This window comes from Scheffersomyces coipomensis (genome assembly GCF_036884675.1).
Source record: "Scheffersomyces coipomensis strain NRRL Y-17651 chromosome Unknown DFJ63scaffold_4, whole genome shotgun sequence".
Lineage (NCBI taxonomy): Eukaryota > Fungi > Ascomycota > Pichiomycetes > Serinales > Debaryomycetaceae > Scheffersomyces > Scheffersomyces coipomensis.
This window is the reverse complement of record NW_027042895.1, coordinates 1,711,964-1,732,331: the sequence shown is the minus strand read 5'-3', so window position 1 is coordinate 1,732,331 and position 20,368 is coordinate 1,711,964. Positions and strand designations below refer to the sequence as shown.

General features: G+C 30.9%; 10 protein-coding genes across 10 annotated transcripts; 4 read left to right on the top strand and 6 right to left on the bottom strand. All coding sequences in view use genetic code 12, as the record gives it.

Annotated features, from left to right (window-relative positions):
• Positions 1 to 23: 23 nt before the first annotated feature.
• Positions 24 to 2,184, top strand: SAC6 (fimbrin; the record flags this gene model as incomplete). The annotated part of the gene is made up of 2 exons (XM_064908309.1): positions 24 to 29; positions 223 to 2,184. 2 exons carry the CDS (start codon positions 24 to 26, stop codon positions 2,182 to 2,184), a joined length of 1,968 nt encoding a protein of 655 aa, XP_064762079.1.
• Positions 2,185 to 2,478: 294 nt separating this feature from the next.
• DFJ63DRAFT_336036 (uncharacterized protein) lies at positions 2,479 to 2,799 on the top strand (the record flags this gene model as incomplete). The annotated part of the gene is made up of 1 exon (XM_064908308.1): positions 2,479 to 2,799. One exon carries the CDS (start codon positions 2,479 to 2,481, stop codon positions 2,797 to 2,799), a length of 321 nt encoding a protein of 106 aa, XP_064762078.1.
• A 555-nt stretch (positions 2,800 to 3,354) lies between these two features.
• DFJ63DRAFT_313857 (uncharacterized protein) lies at positions 3,355 to 4,944 on the bottom strand (the record flags this gene model as incomplete). The annotated part of the gene is made up of 1 exon (XM_064906249.1): positions 3,355 to 4,944. The coding sequence occupies one exon, from the start codon at positions 4,942 to 4,944 to the stop codon at positions 3,355 to 3,357; it is 1,590 nt and encodes a 529-aa protein (XP_064762077.1).
• Positions 4,945 to 5,478: 534 nt separating this feature from the next.
• On the bottom strand, positions 5,479 to 7,062 carry DFJ63DRAFT_313856 (uncharacterized protein; the record flags this gene model as incomplete). The annotated part of the gene is made up of 1 exon (XM_064906248.1): positions 5,479 to 7,062. One exon carries the CDS (start codon positions 7,060 to 7,062, stop codon positions 5,479 to 5,481), a length of 1,584 nt encoding a protein of 527 aa, XP_064762076.1.
• A 586-nt stretch (positions 7,063 to 7,648) lies between these two features.
• Positions 7,649 to 9,226, bottom strand: DFJ63DRAFT_313855 (uncharacterized protein; the record flags this gene model as incomplete). The annotated part of the gene is made up of 1 exon (XM_064906247.1): positions 7,649 to 9,226. The coding sequence occupies one exon, from the start codon at positions 9,224 to 9,226 to the stop codon at positions 7,649 to 7,651; it is 1,578 nt and encodes a 525-aa protein (XP_064762075.1).
• A 433-nt stretch (positions 9,227 to 9,659) lies between these two features.
• On the bottom strand, positions 9,660 to 11,470 carry DFJ63DRAFT_338640 (uncharacterized protein; the record flags this gene model as incomplete). The annotated part of the gene is made up of 1 exon (XM_064908687.1): positions 9,660 to 11,470. One exon carries the CDS (start codon positions 11,468 to 11,470, stop codon positions 9,848 to 9,850), a length of 1,623 nt encoding a protein of 540 aa, XP_064762074.1. The 3' UTR covers positions 9,660 to 9,847.
• An 873-nt stretch (positions 11,471 to 12,343) lies between these two features.
• On the top strand, positions 12,344 to 12,892 carry DFJ63DRAFT_336032 (uncharacterized protein; the record flags this gene model as incomplete). The annotated part of the gene is made up of 1 exon (XM_064908307.1): positions 12,344 to 12,892. One exon carries the CDS (start codon positions 12,344 to 12,346, stop codon positions 12,890 to 12,892), a length of 549 nt encoding a protein of 182 aa, XP_064762073.1.
• Positions 12,893 to 13,011: 119 nt separating this feature from the next.
• DFJ63DRAFT_170417 (uncharacterized protein) lies at positions 13,012 to 15,089 on the bottom strand. The gene has a single exon (XM_064903721.1). The coding sequence runs from the start codon at positions 14,718 to 14,720 to the stop codon at positions 13,131 to 13,133; it is 1,590 nt and encodes a 529-aa protein (XP_064762072.1). The 5' UTR covers positions 14,721 to 15,089; the 3' UTR covers positions 13,012 to 13,130.
• Positions 15,090 to 15,458: 369 nt separating this feature from the next.
• Positions 15,459 to 16,925, bottom strand: DFJ63DRAFT_313851 (uncharacterized protein; the record flags this gene model as incomplete). Its single annotated transcript, XM_064906246.1, has 1 exon — positions 15,459 to 16,925. One exon carries the CDS (start codon positions 16,923 to 16,925, stop codon positions 15,459 to 15,461), a length of 1,467 nt encoding a protein of 488 aa, XP_064762071.1.
• A 399-nt stretch (positions 16,926 to 17,324) lies between these two features.
• Positions 17,325 to 20,336, top strand: DFJ63DRAFT_336029 (uncharacterized protein; the record flags this gene model as incomplete). The annotated part of the gene is made up of 2 exons (XM_064908306.1): positions 17,325 to 17,329; positions 17,867 to 20,336. 2 exons carry the CDS (start codon positions 17,325 to 17,327, stop codon positions 20,334 to 20,336), a joined length of 2,475 nt encoding a protein of 824 aa, XP_064762070.1.
• Positions 20,337 to 20,368: the final 32 nt, after the last annotated feature.

Genomic DNA, 20,368 nt, shown 5'->3' with positions numbered 1-20,368 from the left:
CCGCAGCAAGAAGTTCCAAATTGATGACAGTCAAATGCCTTAAGTGTTGCGGTGAGGATGTGTGGGCCAAAGGGGGAAAGTTGAGACAAACAAAATTATAAATAGCCAATCCAATCCAAACTATCATCATCATCAACATTTCATCATCATATCATCATTACACCGTCATTGGGCAACAGATAATCCATCAATTGCATCATGAATGTGTTGAAATTACAAAAGAAATATCCTGTATTGGATCAAAATGATTTATTTGGTATAATTGAGGACTTTAGAAGTATTGATTTAGATGATAAAGGTTGGGTTGAAAAGAAAGAAGTTATAAATTCCATTTCTAAAAAGGGTCAATATACTTATGATCAAGCTAGAGAGACTTTAAAAACAGTTGATGTTGATGCATCAGGTCATGTTGAATTAGAAGATTATGTTCAATTGATTGCTCATTTAAAGGAAGAAACCAATGGAACACCAGGTCCAGCACCAGCAACTCCAGCTACTCCAAGTTCAAGTGGCAATAATCATTTATCAGCTTCATCTCCTTCTACTGCTTCTGCTACTTCTCCAGGTAGATCGAAACCAGCTCCTCCTATTGCTACTGCCAATACTACCAATAAAACTTATTTAGGTGGTAAAACTTCAGGTACTACTCATACTATTAATGATGAAGAAAGAACAGAATTTACAAGACATATTAATTCTGTTTTAAGTGGTGATGCGGATGTGGGTGATAGATTACCATTTGATACTCAAACTTTCCAAATCTTTGATGAATGTAGAGATGGTTTAGTTTTATCGAAATTAATTAATGATTCTGTTCCTGATACTATTGATACAAGAGTTTTAAATACTCCAAAGGGTAAAAAAGTTTTAAATAATTTCCAAATGAATGAAAATGCTAATATTGTTATTAATTCTGCTAAAGCTATTGGATGTGTGGTGGTTAATGTTCATTCTGAAGATATTATTGATGGTAAAGAACATTTAATCTTAGGTTTAATTTGGCAAATTATTAGAAGAGGATTATTATCAAAAGTTGATATTAAATATCATCCTGAATTATATCGTTTATTAGAAGATGATGAAACTTTAGAACAATTTTTAAGATTACCTCCTGAACAAATCTTATTAAGATGGTTTAATTATCATTTAAAAAATGCTGGTTGGGCTAGAAGAGTAAGTAATTTTTCTAAAGATATTAATGATGGGGAAAACTATACTGTATTATTAAATCAATTACAACCTGAACATTGTGATTTATCAGCTTTAAAAATCCCTGATTTATATCAAAGAGCTGAAAAAATTTTAAATGATGCTGATAAAATTGATTGTAGAAAATATTTAACTCCAAATTCATTAATTTCAGGTAATCCAAAATTAAATTTAGCGTTTGTGGCTCATTTATTTAATACTCATCCTGGTTTAGATCCAATTGAAGAACATGAACAAATTGAAATTGAAGAATTTGATGCTGAAGGTGAAAGAGAAGCTAGAGTTTTTACATTATGGTTGAATTCATTAGATGTTGATCCTCCTGTGGTTTCATTATTTGAAGATTTAAAAGATGGTTTAATTCTTTTACAAGCTTATGATAAAGTTTTACCAGGTTCAGTATCTTTTAAACATGTTAATAAAAGACCAGCTAATGGGGGTGAAGTTTTAAGATTTAAAGCTTTAGAAAATACTAATTATGCGGTTGAAATTGGTAAAGCTAATAAATTCTCTTTAGTAGGTATTGAAGGATCAGATATTGTTGATGGTAATAAATTATTAACCTTAGGTTTAGTTTGGCAATTAATGAGAAGAAATATTGTTAATACCTTATCTGAATTAGGTAAAGGATCTAATTTAACTGATTCAGATATTTTGAAATGGTCTAATGGTCAAGTGGTTAAAGGAGGTAAAACTTCATCCATTAGATCCTTTAAAGATTCTTCATTATCAAATGGGGTATATTTATTAAATGTTTTACATGGTTTAAAACCAGGTTATGTCGATTATGATTTAGTTTATCAAGGTTCAAACTTATCTGATGAAGAAAAATATGCTAATGCTAAATTAGCCATTTCAATTGCTAGAAAATTAGGAGCTTTGATTTGGTTAGTTCCTGAAGATATTATTGAAGTTAGAAGTAGATTAATCTTATCATTTGTTGGTAGTTTAATGGCGGTTGCTGAAACTTTATAAGTGTTTTGCTCATAATGAAAGCAAATTATTAAAAAAAAACAACATCTCTTTTAGTTACTTTAGTTACTGTTTTATTGTATTATTGGTCTTATGATTATCCTTGATTGTTATTGTAGTAGTGTTCTTATACTGTTTCTCTTGGTACAGGTTAAAAATGAAAATTTCCTGCATACAAATCAACCAATAAAATGAACAAAAAATAAAATTATCATAAACTGAAAATATCACTGTTTAACTATACCATCAATATCAAATCTTTACAGTTGGGGTTAGATAACAATTAAGATAGGAACCATGTCAGCTATATTACCATTCACAGAAGCCAATAGTAAAAGAGTTGCCTCTTTATTCAGAAAGGCCTTGAGAACTGCCTTTGATTCTACTTATAAATTTGAAGTTTATCGTGCTGAAACCATTAAAATAAGACAACAAATTGAAGTTAATAAACATATTAGTGATCCAATTGAATTACAAGAAGCCATTGGTAAATTCGAAGCTAAATTAGCTGAATTCAAACATCCTGATCCTTATGTGGCTCCATCTCGTCCAGGTGGTTCTAAATATCAAAGAAATATTCCAGTTGAAAGAGAACCTTTGGTTCCAGGTGATTGGTAAATACCTCTTTTTCCTTTTATTGCATTAAATCATCATGGATCGAAGCTAATTATACTGCTAGACTCAACTCATCATCATTATTCCTCATCAAATTCAAAATGAAATCACACTCATATACTGAATGTAATGTCAAAATTCATTAAAATTACATACTACACAAACCATTTCCCTTCCCTTCCCATTAGAAGAATCATATCATCTGGATATATTCATCGACATAGATAAGTTCATTCAGGGTTTAAGCCCCGGTACCTTTTCAAATTTACTTCTTTTATATTATGAAACCTTTTTTTTTTGGTTATTATTTAATTTACATACATATACATAAACATTCTAATAAATAAATAACATTAAACTGGGACGGCATTACTCGTAGTCTAATGCAATTGTATCAAATCGATGAAACCTACATATTACATGGCTACATTCTACATTACAACTAAAAAACATCTAATAAGCACCGCTAATATTTATGGTAGAAATACACATTACCTAAATATAATAATTACATGTAAAGATTAAGGGACCATCCTTATCTAAATTGGTATCAAATACTCACTCTTCATTCTCTTCCTCTTCCTTTACATCACCGTCTAATGGTTCATATTTTGCTTCAACATCTTCAACCACATACAATAACCCCTTGTTATTCTTGACCCACATAACGAATAAGAAAATAGCATTAGCATAGAAAGTTAAATATTGACTCCACATACTGGCCAAGTTAAGATTTGGATCAAATCTTATTACTTCTGATACACTTGTATTTACGAGATCAAAGTATACCACTCTGAGTCTCATGATAGTGGCAGGGATATCATATAAAGGATTGAATAACAATACTTGAATAAAACTAGTATTGAACACAAAGCTTGTAAGAGCAGTGAAGATAATAGGAGAGACAATCAAGAAAGCTAATGAATGTTTGAGTGGTTTCAAATATTGAATATCATTATTGTTTAACATAGCTTTCTTTGTACGTCTAAAACTTGCAAGAATGAGAACCTTCCACACAATTGGTAACAATTGAGCTGAAATAAATAATAAATCCATCGTCTTGTTTGAGAAAAATCTAGCTGAATATGAATTACTAAAAAGATTTGGACCACCATAATTAACCATCCCCAGCAACGTTACAAATATAGTAATCAGTGTCAATGCTGTATACTTCATTACTATAGGTTCGTTGAAATGACTCTTATTATTTATTGCAACAATAGTACCATAACCTAAAGCAACATCAAGTACGCCCGAATAGATATAAATTTCCAATATCGTGTTATACATGACGAAAATACTTAACAAAGAAATGGAAAGAATCTCATGATTTGATGTATTGAGACCGATTAATTGAAATATATCCAAAAACGCCTTCAAAGTAAATAGTCTTATAATACTTAAAGAAACCAGTGAAATAGATTTAGAACTGAAGTAGCTGTCTCTTTCATTTCTGAATCTTAGAGTGTAGAATTGAAAGTAGACTGCAATAACAATACCAATACCAAAAAAATATTTCATTTGAGAAGAAAGTAAATGAGCATAATAACTGAGATCACCAAATGAATTTTTGAAGGCAATTCCTAACAAGAGAGCTCTCTTAGGACCATCAATGGCAGGAGTGGCTATATAAGCACAATATAATCCTGATCTCTTGACTTTGAAACTAGCACGCATATGTGGTTTTCCTTTCAAGGTTGAGTTATAGAGCATGAGGTAGTCGTTGTATAATTCATCTTCATTTAATGTCTTACCTTCAGCAACATCCAATCTAAATTTATGATCTGAATCAATCAAATCATCTCCAAACTCGATATCATCAGACTCATAATACTTTCTGAAATCATCTAAAGTTGGAATATTTGTAAAGTTTTCACGATCGGAATGTTTGAAAATTAATACTGGAAATTTTAAAGTAGTAGCATCATAATTTTCATTAACTTCTAAGACATTCAATCTAACAGCAACTTCAGCAAGACTAGCAGCACCTTCTTCAATTTTAACATAAGCACAAGTAGCTCCATTGAAACTTGTAGTATAAACGACAGAACCGATAATCAAAGACGCTACAAGTAAAAAATAGACAGTAAACTTGAATCGAAAGCTTGTCACAAAATTGTAAACCTTTAATCTATCGAACTTGACCATACTGTTTGGTTAATGTTTAACAGTTATTGTTATACACTAATGGTACAAAATTAAAGGGATAAAACTCCTTATTTTTATATAATTATTTTTTGTTGAGGATAAAAATTTATATAATTCCGAGGCTTAATTTTGCGCCTTGAACAATAGTCGCAACATAGATGTTGGTGGAACTGTTAATGGAAGCTCTCTAGTCACGGTACGACACGTCGAGTAAGAACTTTTGCAGCTACGAACAGACCTACTGGTTAAAGATGATTATATTTTGTTGCTGTAATCTTGGATTAAGCAAAATTGCGCTGTCAGAATGAATATCTTGGCAGCTGCAAATGCTAAGACAAAATGCTTGGCCTACAATATTTAAAGAGTCCTGTAGTTCTCCAGATCGATCCATATCTCCAATCAACGTCGACAACATAACTAAAAAAACATCTAATTATCATTGTTAATATTATGGTAGAAATAAACATTACCTAAATATAATTAATTACATATAAAAACTAAGGGACCATCCTTATCTAAATTGGTATCAAATACTCACTCTTCATTCTCTTCCTCTTCCTTTACATCACCGTCTAATGGTTCATATTTTGCTTCAACATCTTCAACCACATACAATAACCCCTTGTTATTCTTGACCCACATAACGAATAAGAAAATAGCATTAGCATAGAAAGTCAAATATTGACTCCACATACTGGCCAAGTTAAGATTTGGATCAAATTTTGTTACTTCTGATACGCCTGTATTTACGACATCAAAGTACACTAATCTGAATCTCATGATAGTGGCAGGGATATCATACAAAGGATTGAATAACAATACTTGTATAAAACTGGCATTGAACACAAAGCTAGTAAGAGCAGTGAAGATAATAGGAGAGACAATCAAGAAAGCTAATGAATGTTTGAATGGTTTCAAATATTGAGTATCATTGTTGATCATAGTTTTCTTTGTACGTCTAAAACTTGCAAGAATGAGAACCTTCCACACAATTGGTAACAATTGAGCTGAAATGAATAATAAATCCGTCATTTTGTTTGAGAACAATCTAGCTGAATATGAATTATTGAAAATATTTGGACCACCATAATTAAGCACCCCCAGAAAGGTTACAAATATAGTAACCACTATCAATGCTATATATTTTTGAACCATAGGATCCTTGAGCACATGCTTCAAGTTTATCGCGGTAATAACACCATATCCCAAAGCAACGTTGAGTATACCTGAATAGATGTAAATATTGAACAACGCGTTATAGATGATACCAATAGCTAAAAAAATACTGGAAACAATCTCATGATTTGATGTATTGAAACCGATTAATGGAAGTATTTCGAATAAGACTTTCAAAGAAAATAATCTTGTGACACTTAAAGACACCAGTGAAATAGATTTAGAACTAAAGTAGCTGTCTCCTTCATTTCTGAATCTTAGAGTGTAGAATTGAAAGTATACTGCAAGAACACTACCGATAGCAACAAAATATTTCATTTGAGAAGAAAGTAAATGTGCATAATAACTGAGTTCACCAAAGGAATTGTTGAAGGCAATACCTAACATGAGACCTTTACTAGGATCATCTATAGCTGGAGTAGCAATATAAGCACAATACAATCCTGATCTCTTGACTTTGAAACCAGCACGCATATGAGGCTCTCCTTTGAAGCTTGAGTTATATAGCATGATATAGTCATTGTATAACCCAGCTTCATTTAATGTCTTACCTTCAGCAACATCCAATCTGAACTTATGATCTGAATTAATCAAATCATCTCCAAATTCAATATCTTCTGACTCATAATATTTTCTGAAATCATCTAAAGTTGGAATATTTGTAAAGTTTTCACGATCAGTATACTTGAAAAGCAATACAGGGAATTTTAAAGTAGAAGCATCATATTGTTCATTGACTTTTAAGACGTTCAATCTGACAGCAACTTCAGCAAGACCAACAGCACCTTCTTCATTTTTAACATAAGCACAAGTAGCACCATTGAAATTAGTGGTAGTAAAAGAAGGATAAATTAAAAAGATCCCAAGGCAATAAAAGACAATAAACTTGAATTGAAAGCTTGTCACAGCTTGGTAGAGCTTTGCTCTATCAAACTTAACCATAGTATTTAGGGTCTAACGTTTGGTAGTTGATAGTAGCCTAATGGTACAAAATTAAGGGATACAAAATCCCTTTTCTATTTATATCAACTTTTTATTTTTTTGTTAAAATTACGGATGACATTAGCATAATTCCGAGGCGTAAATTTGCGCATTTGAACAATACACTCGCCCACACACACACATACACACAGCGGTTTAGATGTTGGGTACGGCTCTATTAATTTGGTTGTTAATAGAAGCTATTTAGATTCAAGGTAGTACACATCGAGTAAGAACTTTTGCAACTACAGACAGATCTGATATTTAAAGATAATTATAGGTATTAATGTTATTTATATCTTAAATCAAATTGCGCTGTCAGAATGAGTATCTTGGCAGCTGCAAACGTTTACAAAAAGCTTGGCCTCTACAATATTTATGAAGCCTTGTAGTTCTCCAGATCGACTCATATCTCCAATCAAATTCTACAACAATAACTAAAAAACATCTAATAAGCACCGTTAACATTATGGGAGAAATATACATTACCTAAATATAATAATTACATATAAAAACTAAGGACCATCCTTATCTAAATTCGTATCACTTAAGCATGAATCTCTTCTGCTTCCTCCTCTTCTGATTCATTCACATCACCATCTAACGGTTCATATTTTGCTTCAAAATCTTCAACCACATACAGTAATCCCTTATTATTCTTGATCCACATGAAAAATAAAAAAATAGCATTAGCATAGATAGTCAATTGCTTACTCCAAATACTGGCTAAATTAAGATTTGGGTCTAATTTAGCAACTTCTGTTACACTTGTGTTGACGAGATCAAAGTATACAACTTTGAAACTCTTAATAGTCGCAGGAATATCATACAAAGGATTGAATAACAATACTTGCATAAAACTAGTTTTGAACACAAAGCTAGTAAGAGCAGTGAAGATGATAGGAGAGATAATCAAGAAAGCTAATGAATGTTTGAGTGGTTTCAAATATTGAGTATCATTGTTGATTAGCATAGCTTTCTTTGTACGTCTAAAACTTGCAACAATGAAAACTTTCCACACAATGGGTACCAACTGACTTGAAATGAATAATAAATCTGTCTCCTTATCTGAGAATAGTCTAGCAGTATATGAATTTTTGAATGTGTCTCTAAATTCTTCAGTTAACAAAACTCCAAGCGCCAGCAATATTCCCCATATTCTTGGTACTGGATCATTGAAATCGAACTTGGTAGTTATTGCACAAAGAGGACCATATACCGAAACAATACTATATATGAAACAATATGTTAAAAGATTCAAAATCAGATTCCAATGCAGAACCAAATCAAATAGAGCATTAAAAATATTTTCATAATTTGATGCGTAGAAACAAATTAATGAAAACATGTCCAAAAAGACCTTCATAGTAACTAATCTTATGATAGTTACAGGAATCAATTTAGATCCAGCCTCACTGTCTCTTTGATTTCTGAATCTTTGAGTGTAGAATTGAAAGTATACTGCAAGAACACTACCGATAGCAACAAAATATTTCATTTGAGAAGAAAGTAAATGAGAATAATAGCTGAGATCACCAAAGGAATTTTTGAATGCAATACCCAACTTAATAATTCTCTTAGGACCATCAATGGCAGGAGTGGCTATATAAGCACAATATAATCCTGATCTCTTGACTTTGAAACTAGCACGCATATGAGGCTCTCCTTTGAAGCTTGAGTTATAGAGCATGACATAATCATTGTATAACTCTTCTTCATTTAATGTCTTACCTTTCGCCACATCCAATCTGAACTTATGATCTGAATCAATCAAATCATCTCCAAATTCGATATCATCTGACTTATAATATTTTCTAAATTCGTCTAAGGTAGGAATGTTTGTAAAGTTTTCACGATCGGTATACTTGAAAAGCAATACTGGAAATTTTAAAGTAGTAGCATCATAATTTTCATTGACATTTAAGACATTCAATCTAACAGCTATTTCAGCAAGTCCAGTAGCACTTTCATCATTTTTAACGTAGGCACAAGTAGCACCATTGAAACTAGAGGTATATATGGAAATACCATTAATCAATAAATATCCAAGAAAGAGACAGGCTAAAACCTTGAATTCAAAGCTTGCCACCAATTGGTAGAACTTTGCTCTATAAAACTTGACCATCCTATCTAGTCTTGTGTTTGGTAGTTATTATCAACAGACTAGCCGTACACAATTAAACATATACAATATCCCTTATTTAATTTTATCTTTATATCACAGAATTGTTTTTTTTTAATTCTTCTGGTGAATTGTCATTAAAAATAATTACGAGGCTTAAATTTGCGCATTTGAACAATGGTCGCAGCACTGATGTTAGTTACAACTTTATGAACTGTTAACGGAGGCTCTCTAGTCAAGGTAGGACACACATAGTAAGAACTTATGCAGCTACAGACAGACCTGCTACTTAAAGATGATTTTATTTGTTTCTGTAATTATGGATTAAGCAAAATTGCGCTGTCAGAATGAATATCTTGGCAGCTGCAAACGTTTACAAAAGCTTGGCCTACAACACAATATTCATTAGAAGAATACTTAAAGCATGATTTATGATCAACGTATTCAAGAAGATATCTAATATCGCAGTTCCCGAGATCAATCCACATTTGCAACTAAATTCTACAATAGTCCTAACAATCATCTAATTATCATTGTTAATATTATGGTAGAAATACACATTACCTAAATATAATTAATTACATATAAAAACTAAGGGACCATCCTTATCTAAATTGGTATAACTCAAGCATGAATCTCTTCTGATTCATCCTCTTCTGCTTCCTTCTGTTCGGCTTCCTTTATATCACTATCTAATGGTTCATATTTTGCTTCTGCATCTTCAATGACATATAATAATCCCTTATTATCCTTGATCCACATGAAAAATAAGAAAATTACGTTAACATAGATAGTCAATTGTTGACTCCAAATACTGGCTAAATTAAGATTTGGGTCTAATTTAGCAACTTCTGTTACACTTGTATTGATGAGATCAAAGTATACAACTTTGAAACTCGTGATACTTGCAGGGATATCAAACAAAGGATTGAATAACAATACTTGCATAAAACTAGTTTTGAACAAAAAGCTTGTAACAGTAGCAGAAATAACAGGAGATACATTTAAGCAAATTAAGGACAAATTGAATGGTTTCAAATATTGAATATCTCTGGTGTTTACCATAGTCATATTTGTAATTTTAAAATTAGAAAGAATGAGACCTATCCACACCACAGGTAACAATTGAAATACAGCAAAAAATAAATCTATCACCTTATTTGAGAACAATCTAGCTGAATATGAATTGTTGAATGCATTCAAAAAGTTGGCACTACTCATACCTTTAATGATTAAAAACATACCCAATTGCGTTAACAACGAATATCTTTTTATTGAAGGTTCTTTCATATGGAGCTTTGAATTTATAGCAGTAATTATACCGTATCCCAAAGCAAAGTTAAGTATGGTCGCATAAATACTAATTTCCAACATCTTGCTCAGACTGAAAACCGTACCTAATAACACTGTCTTAATAAACTCAGAACTTGGTATATTGAAACTGATTAAGGAGAATATATTCAATAACACTATTCCAGTAAATAATCTTTTAATGCATAAAGAAATCAGTGAGATTGATCTAAAACTGAAACAACTATCTCCTTGATTTATGAATCTTTGGCTATAATAATGTAAATAAAATGCCATAACACTACCGATAACAACAAAATATTTCATTTGTGAAGAAAGTAAATGAGCATAATAATTGAGATCACCAAATGAATTTTTGAAGCCAATACCTAACATAATAGCTCTATCAGGACCATCTACATTAGGGCTACCTATGTAAGCACAATATAATCCTGATCTCTTGACATTGAAACTAGCACGCATATGAGGCTCCCACTTTAAACCTGAGTCATAGAGCATGATATAGTCATTGTATAAATCATCTATATTTAATGACTTACCTTCTGCCACATCCAATCTAAACTTATTATTATCTGAATCAATTAATTTGTTACCAAATTTAGGACCATCAGTAGTATAATATTTTCTGAATTCGTCTAAAGTTGGAATGTTTGTAAAGTTTTCACGATCAGTGTACTTGAAAAGCAATACAGGGAATTTTAAACTAGAAGCATCATACTGTTCACCGACTTTTAAAAGGTTCAATCTAACAGCAACTTCAGCAAGACCAGCAGCACCCTCATCATTTTTAACATAACCACAAGTAGCACCATTGAAACTAGTAGTATACTCAGATACCGTATCAACTAATATACTTCCAAGGAACATACAGACGAAAACCTTGAATTCAAAGCTTGCCACCAATTGGTAGAACTTTGCTCTATCAAACTTGACCATCCTGTTTAGTCTTGTGTTTGGTAGGTATGATCAATAGACTAGCCGTACACAATTAAACAGATACAATATCCCTTATTTTTATATCTCAGAATTGTTTTTTTTTTAATTTTTTCTGATGAAAGGGAGAATTGTAATTACGAGGCGTAGTTTTGCGCACCTATGAACAATGGCAAGAGGTCATGAGGTTGACTACGAATTTGGTAATGGTGGCACATACTCTCGTTTCACTAAATAAGAAATACAAGATAAAAGTGGTATTCAAAAGCTAGGTAGGTAGGGACATGTAAACTGGGTAAATAATAGTATAATTAAATTTGCGCTGTCAAAAGAGATATCTTGGCAGTTGCAAAAGTTAACAAATTCTTGGGCGCTAAAGACCACCATATCTTGAATCTCTTATCAAACTGAATTGAGAGTTGTATCTTATTATCAATTTTCTTTCAAAAAATTGCTACTGCTTATTCACGCAATTTATATATATATATATATATATATATCCCTGAAAGTGGCACCCTGTCGATTTAGCAAGGCACTTACCGAGAATTTTTTTTCAGCTAGCTAGTTTTAACCAGTTTGGTTAGTAGGTTCACCTTAACAAGGATGCCCCTAGATCCTCAAGACTAACTAATAAGTTAACCTCTCATCCAACCCTTCTACAGGCTAAAATCTTTATCTATATAGTCCATCTAAGTTTTGTTAATATAAAGTAGCGCCTACTTTGCGCTACCTTTTTTCGGAAGAAAATTGCAATTATTACCTAAAAATAATTTATAGTTCTAAACTTCAAAATTCTATAAATATAAAATAACAATTCATTGAAAAATATGACTGAATAGACTAGAAACGAGATTCATCCAAATATTTCCAACTATCATGTCAAGACTCCGCAATGATGAAACTGACCTGGTAATGATACCAATGCTAAGCCAAACAGATGATGATGACAATAGAGAGAAAGTATCTAACTCGTCAAATGAAAGAAATAAAAAGTGTATGAAGCTCATGATATGGGGGCACATCCTTTTTGTATTAACAGTTTTGTTTGTTTTATTGATTTTACTGATCAGAAAAGATAGTAGAAATATTCATGATAGCAGTGGTTCGTCTGTTATTCTGCAACCACTACTGAATGATGTCGTGAACTATTCTTCGTTCATTAAAGATATCGAAAAGGGTGCTAGTTTGGAAATCATTTTCACTATTTCAGGAATAACGATGTTTGCATCATTAACATACGGTGTCATCTTTGGACCTATTGGAGCTGCGTTATTGCCATTGATAGGAACTGCTGGAAACTACATCGTAGCTTCATTTTTCGCTTCTGCTACCACTGGTTTGGTACTTTACGGTGGGGTCAATTTGTGGGAATGGTACGATAGTTCTCTCTGGGAAGAATTAAGAAAACGTATGTATGACTATTGAGTATCAATTTCACCAGAAGTATACCTATGATAGATATTGCTTTATGATATGAAATCACCTGAGCATCTTAACCAAAAAATACATATCTTCAAATTGATTATTTATAGTAGACCAAGTTGGGTCTAAGACTTACTTCAATTAAAATATTAATATCTAACCTTTATATTATTGTACAAATACACATTATCTAAATAGAATAAAACACCCATAAAACCCAAGTAATTTAAATTGCCATCGCTCATTCATTCTCTTCTTTTTCCTTTTCCTTAACATCTAATGGTTCATATTTTGCTTCTACATCTTCAATCACAAATAATGATCCTTTATTATCCTTGAACCAAGTGAAATAAATGAAAATAACATTAGCATAGATATTTAAAGCTTCACTCCAAATACTAGCCAAGTTAAGATTTGGATCCAATTTTCCTACTTCTGATACACTTGTATTCAAGACATCAAAATAAACCACTCTGAGTTTCATGATAGTGGCAGGGATATCATACAATGGATGAAATAACAATACTTTTTTAAAATTAGTGTTGAACATTTTGCTTGTGATACCAGCACAAATGATAGGTGAAACTATTACGAAAAGTATGGATTGCTGGAGTGGGTTTAAATATCGAGTTTGTCCTTTGAGTATCATAATTTTCTTTGTACGATTAAAACAAGCAACAATGACAACCTTCCAAACAGTTGGTAACAACTGAGCTGAAATGAATAGTATATCTTTGAACCAACTTGAGTACAATATAGATGAAGATGAATTGTCGAATGGATCTACCAAAACCATTTCTATGAAGCTTAAAAAAAAGCTTAAAAGTACCAGAGCTGATAAATTGACTGGTACAAATGTCTCAAAATTTATTGCGGAGATAGTACCATATCCCAAGGCAGCTCTAAGAATACTATCATAGGTAATAAATAACAACGAAACATTACTAATATAATTCATTTTTAATGAAAAATCACTAAATTCATTCGATGAATAGAGACAGATGACTGAAATTATGTTGAATATTATCTTCGCAGCGAAGTAGGACATGACCATACCAAATATCCGTGAAATCGAGTCAAAATTAACGCTGACTCCTTGTTTCGTAAAACGATGATGATCATAACAGATGCAGGTTAAAATAAGACTTGTAGTAATAAAAAAATATTTCAACTGAGATGAAAGTAATTGGGCATAGTAACTAAATTTACCAAATGAATTTTTGAAGCCAATACCTAACTTAATAGTTTTCTTAGCACCATGTAGAGGTGGAGTAGCAACATAAGCACAATATAATCCTGATCTCGTTACGTTGAAACTAGCCCGCATATGTGGTTTTCCTTTCAAGGTTGAGTTATAGAGCATGAGGTAGTCGTTGTATAATTCATCTTCATTTAATGTCTTACCTTCAGCAACATCCAATCTAAATTTATGATCTGAATTAATCAAATAATCTCCAAATTCAATATCATCAGACTCATAATATTTTCTGAACACATCTAAAGTTGGAATGTTTGTAAAGTTTTCACGATCAGTATACTTGAAAACCAACACTGGGAATTTTAAAGTAGCAGCATCATATTGTTCATTAACTTTTAAGACGTTCAATCTAACGGCAACTTCAGCAAGACCAACGGTACCTTTATCATTTTTAACGTAGCCACAAGTAGCACCATTGAAATTAGAGGTATATGACGAAATCATTAGAAAGAAGATAGTTCCAAAAAAGAAACAAGCGCCAGGTTTGTTTTGACAGCTTGTAATAAACTGGTAAAGATTTAATCTATCGAACATCATAGCTATGAACAGCTTTGGTTTATCAACCTGAACCATACCGTTCAGTCTTATGTTTGCCAAATATTCTAATCAACTAGCCGTACAGAATTAAAAAGAGAATCCCTTATTTTTATATTTTTCTGTTGATGTTCGGTTCACATTAATATAATTCCGAGGCGCAAATTTGCGTCTTCACTTTAATACTATCAACGCTCTTAAGGAAGTATTCAACGATATAGATAAGTTTATAATGAACCTCCACATTCGTAATTAAGATGTTCAATTAGGTATGATAACATATTTAGATTCAATGGATAATGAGGTCAATTTTAGCTGAAATGAATGAAAGCTCGTAAATGTCAATTACTTGGCAACATTTGTGCTTTTGTATTATATTTAATATAACAACTTTAATGGTACTAATATTGGTTTTTTTGTAAATTATCAATATATGAGGAATGATCCGATTAGTGTGTTTATCTAGTTTTACAAAGAGTTGAATTATACGAAGGTTGTATTTGTAAGGAATTCAAAAACAATAATGTTGGTTTGCGCGACGCAATTATATTTTATAATCAGCGCTTGTCCACAAACACATGAATCATTCCACTATTAGAAGTCTATTGTTAACAGATGCCATTTAAGTTTAATTGTTGGATATGGCATGATCTATGATAATACTTCGAATATTATAGAAAAGATCAAAACAAATAATATTCATAATGATAATTAACCATATATAAACTTACATAAACATAAAACTAATTTGGGGTCGTTATTAAATTATGGAACTTTCTATGAAGTTTTAACTTTGACAGGGTCATTTAATAATCCTTTATTATCTTTAACCCAAATGAAAAATAAGAAAATAACATTAGCATAAAGAGTTAAATATTGACTCCAAATACTGGCTAAATTAAGATTTGGATCTAATCTTGATATTTCTGATACAGTTGGATCCAAAACATCAAAGAAAACAATCTTTAAACTGTTGATGGATGAGACAAGATCATAAGTGCTGTTGAATAACCAGAGTTGAATGTAATCAACGTTGAATATTAAACTTGTTATACTGGTGACTATGAATGGGGAAATAAGTAAGAAGAGTAATGAATACTTGAGCGGGTTCAAATATTGAGTATCTTTTTTATCAACCATTGCCTTTTGAGTTTTGTAGAAACCAATTGGAATGAGGATGATAGATAATGCTGGTATGAGTTCCTTTATAGCAAAAGATAATGAGTAAATGAGTTCCAAATATTGTTTTGAAGTGAAATGAGCAGGGAAATTAACATAATCATCAGCCACAAATGCAGTAATGACAAGTAACATCAGCAGAACCATGACCAATGAATGAAGTCGATCTTTAGTGTCATCCGTTTTATTTGTAATGATTCCATATCCCCAAGCCAGTAATACAATTGCATTTGTGATTAAATTATCTAAGGATCCACCATAAATTGATAAACTATTGGAATTATTTTCAGAACTATCATTTAGATAATTCAAGGCAAATATTAAGATAAAGTCAAATAATACTTTCCAGGTGAAAAGATATACGATACTATTTGAAATCAGTGAAATTGATTTTCTATCAAGTATGCCTTCCCCTTTAGTTTTAAATTTTTGAATATAAAGATTTAAATAGATAGTTATGATACCTCCCACAATGGTAAAGTAGATTAGGAGATTAGAATGTAAGTATTGATAATAACTTAATTGACCGTATGAGTTCTCGAAATGAGTTGATAATTCAACATTTTTAGCATTGGGAGGTACGGCCACATAAGCACAATATAAACCTGATCTTTTAACTTTGAAATTAATGACGGAAGTTTGGGTCAATTGAGGATTATAATGAAGATGATCATTAAGGATATGATTTTCATTTAAAATTTCATCTTCAACAAGATGTAAGTTGAATTTATTATCATTAAAGTTAATTAAATCTTCATTAAATTTAACATCTGGGGTATGATAATGCTTTCTAAACTCATCTAAGGTTGGAATGTTTGTGAAATTGGTACGGTCAGTATACTTAAAGATCAATACAGGGAGATCCAACTCTAAACTATCTGATTTATCTTTAAGGGTTAAGTATTCAACGGCAATGTTTATATTTCCAACCTTTTTACTTTTAGTATCATCATTCTTAATATAAGCACATGTGGCCCCATTGAATTCAGTAGGGACATACCAATTAACGGCTCGAAGAACCAATTGACCAATGAAGATGGCCAAGTATAAGTTCCAAATATCCATTGAAGGTTGTAATTGTTTGTAATTATTTTAAATACACTTTCAAGATATGAACAAGATGGATGGTATTTAAATCTTGAAATTATATTTATAAACGTGAGGCACAAATATACTTTTTCAGTTAAAAAGTCTTGGAACCATTTAAATTTTGAATTAAGAGCCAAGTGAATTAGGTTATGTTTTGTGTATATAGATAATTTGGTAAGTTGTTCCAAGGTGAAACGTTTACGGATGATCATGAATGGTTGAGTTGCAAACATTTATGGTTAGATTTGCAACCTCTTTCATGTATGATGGGTTATATGCGAGCAATCTCTTACTATGATTAGCGAGGGGAACAGAAAAAGTATTCAATTGCCCAGTTGTTATAGTCACACTATACTAAAAGAGAGTTACCCAAAGATGTAGTAGAATAACCTATCTTCATATGGTCTTTATAGAAGTTATGATGTAATAGATAGAAATTCAATGTTTAGCCTAGATAAGGGAAATGTCTTGTTACCAATATTCTTATATAAACTGTACAATAAATAATAATAGACCCTTTATACCAAGACTACATGGATAGAATATTCTATACTATCTTACACAACTCATATACTATATATGATACTACTACCATAGTTATAACAATTGTGAAACCTAATAGTATTTTTTTAATTTAAATCATCCCTACACAAAAAGATTTTTTTTTCTTCACAGGCCAAACTTTTAATTTGCAACTTTAAAATTAATTAAAGGGAGAGATCAGAAACATATTCTTTTGGTGTTTTGATACTATTTACTTTTCCTTCCAATCCTTATTCAACGTGTTTAATGGTATCAGAGAGAGTGGTGTCATAAGGAAATATGCATTGGTTATTCACATTTTTGAGAGTGCTTCTTGAATATGCAACTTCATATCTTAAATTAACCGCTGATATCATATTTCCACACACTTTAAGTTCAAGTGATATTTCATCATCTACTAGATTGACTTTAGATTCAACCGTCAAGAATGTTACTGATACTATAATAGATATAAAAGATTCTTTCGATGGATACTTTTCCACTGAAAATAGTGGTGGTGATGGTGGTTATGAATTTGAACAATGGTGGGATCAAATATTAGATTTCATATCAGATTTTTATCAAATTGATAGATCAAAGGTTCATATACCTATTTCGATGGCATTGGATGTATTAATTTGTGCTCTAGTTTTAATGATAATGAGACTTTTATGGATTCGTTCATTTTTTACACCAAATCAAGCTAATGAAAGGGTCGTCATTAAAGAGGCAATCATAACACCAAATAATGAAAATATTGGTTCTGTAAGTGTAATAGTAAATAAGAATCAATTCACTCCTATTCAACAAAGCTTAGATCAAGTTTTAAGTCCTCAGTTTGACGCATTCAAACCATTAACTTGTAATACAGATGAAGCTCCAATAAAAGATAATGAACAGAATCAGATCTCCTCTCCTGAACAATGTCCAATTCCAAACCCTTTTCTACAACCCACTTCCCATAGGGACGATGCTCCTTTAATTGATAGTCATCGGATAAATTCAAATCAATCTCCTATTCCTAATTACTTTCAATATCCTACAAGTAATGCAGAAGATGCTCCTTTAATTGATAATAATCGGATAAATTCAAATCAATGTCCTATTCCTAATTACTTTCAACATCCTACTTCTCCCTTAACTCAAACACCAGTTAATATTAGTGTTGATCAGAATGGTCGACCTTATCTTAATTCAATTGATGTAAATAATACTTTTGAAGAAATAAATTCATCAACTCCACTTCTACCTCAAATTACAACTCAAATTACTCCATCAAGATCAGTGATACCCACTTATACCAATCTGACAGATATTACACCTCATGTTTTCTTGCTACCTCATACTAATATTAAATTATCAGAAGAGTTGAAAACTGTATTGAAGAATGATCAAACTAGAAGAATATTAAATACAAGTCAAAAGCAAAATTTAAGTTTTAAACATATTAATAATAGTACTATTGATATTATTCAAAATCCATTTGAATTAAAGAGTTCAAAAGCTAATGTTGATGATATTTCTAAACCACAGACTAGTTCAAGTCATAGATTAGTACGTCCTCCTATACCATTACCTACTATTCCTCAAACCAAAGTAACTCAAATTCAAGTTTTAAATCGATATTCAGCATCAGGAGGATCAATAAATTCAATTAAAATAGTGGAAGATGGATTAAAAATAGATAATGCAGAATATGAAGAATCTATTAATACTGTTTATGAAAAGTTTTCTAAACGAAGAGGGTCATCTATTAGTACAAAGATATCAAAAGTATCTAATTCCATTGATAAATTTGTTCTTGGACGTCAAATCCTTGATTTATTAAGTGATGAGACGACAATTCGAGATACATTTGATGATTATTTCATTACTACTATTGATGATTATCTGTCTATGAATTTACATATTGACATCCAACAAGCCTTTTTAGATGCTAAATCTATCACTATAGAAATCATTGAAGCTAGATGTAATAAATTATTTGTATTAAATATACCGGGTAATAATGAAATGAATCAAATTAAATTTATTGGAGAATTAAGATTTTTCATTACTAATGAATATAATGGAGCTGATGCAAATATTATTAAATTAATTCAAATTTATCATCAATTTGTTGATAAGAGTTTTATAAGATTTGTTGAAATATTAGATAATATTAAATATCAAAATAATTCTAAAGTTATTCAACATTTAGTTTTATTATTAAGAGATTTTATTTCTATATATGATGCTTCATCAGCTATTATTAGAGCTGAAGATTTAACGAGATGTTTATCATTATTATTTGAAATCATTGAAGTTAATGAACCATTAAAAGATGTTATTTATAATAGTTTATTATCGATTGTGTGTTGTCTTAATTTAAAATCATTTAAAGTAAGTTTTCTTCCCTTGGTGAATCAATTATTTAATACTGGAGAAATTGAATTTAAGAAACAATTTGTGGCATTAGAATGTATTTGTTATTATATGTGTCTTAATAATAATGTTATAATTGAAGAATTTAATACTACCAGATCATTTGAAAGTAAAATTGATTGTTGTGGATATAAGTTGATCCAAACCATTCATGAAAATGTCAAACATATTAAAGCTATTATTAATAATGATAATGAAATAATGGAACAATCATCCATTAATAGTCGATCCAAGACCAATATGTTTAGTTTTACTTATAAATTGGTGGATTTATATTTAGTTATAAATGAAGTATTTTTAAAATCAAATCAAATTCCTTCTGCTACTCAAGTTGAATTATTAACAAGTTATATTAATGATATTTATGAACAAGTGAATGAAATGGTTGCTTTTGATTCCAGAACCTTAGATCCTCCTCAAATAATGGATTTTATTAAATAATATATATATAAATATATATAAGGAATTTTATA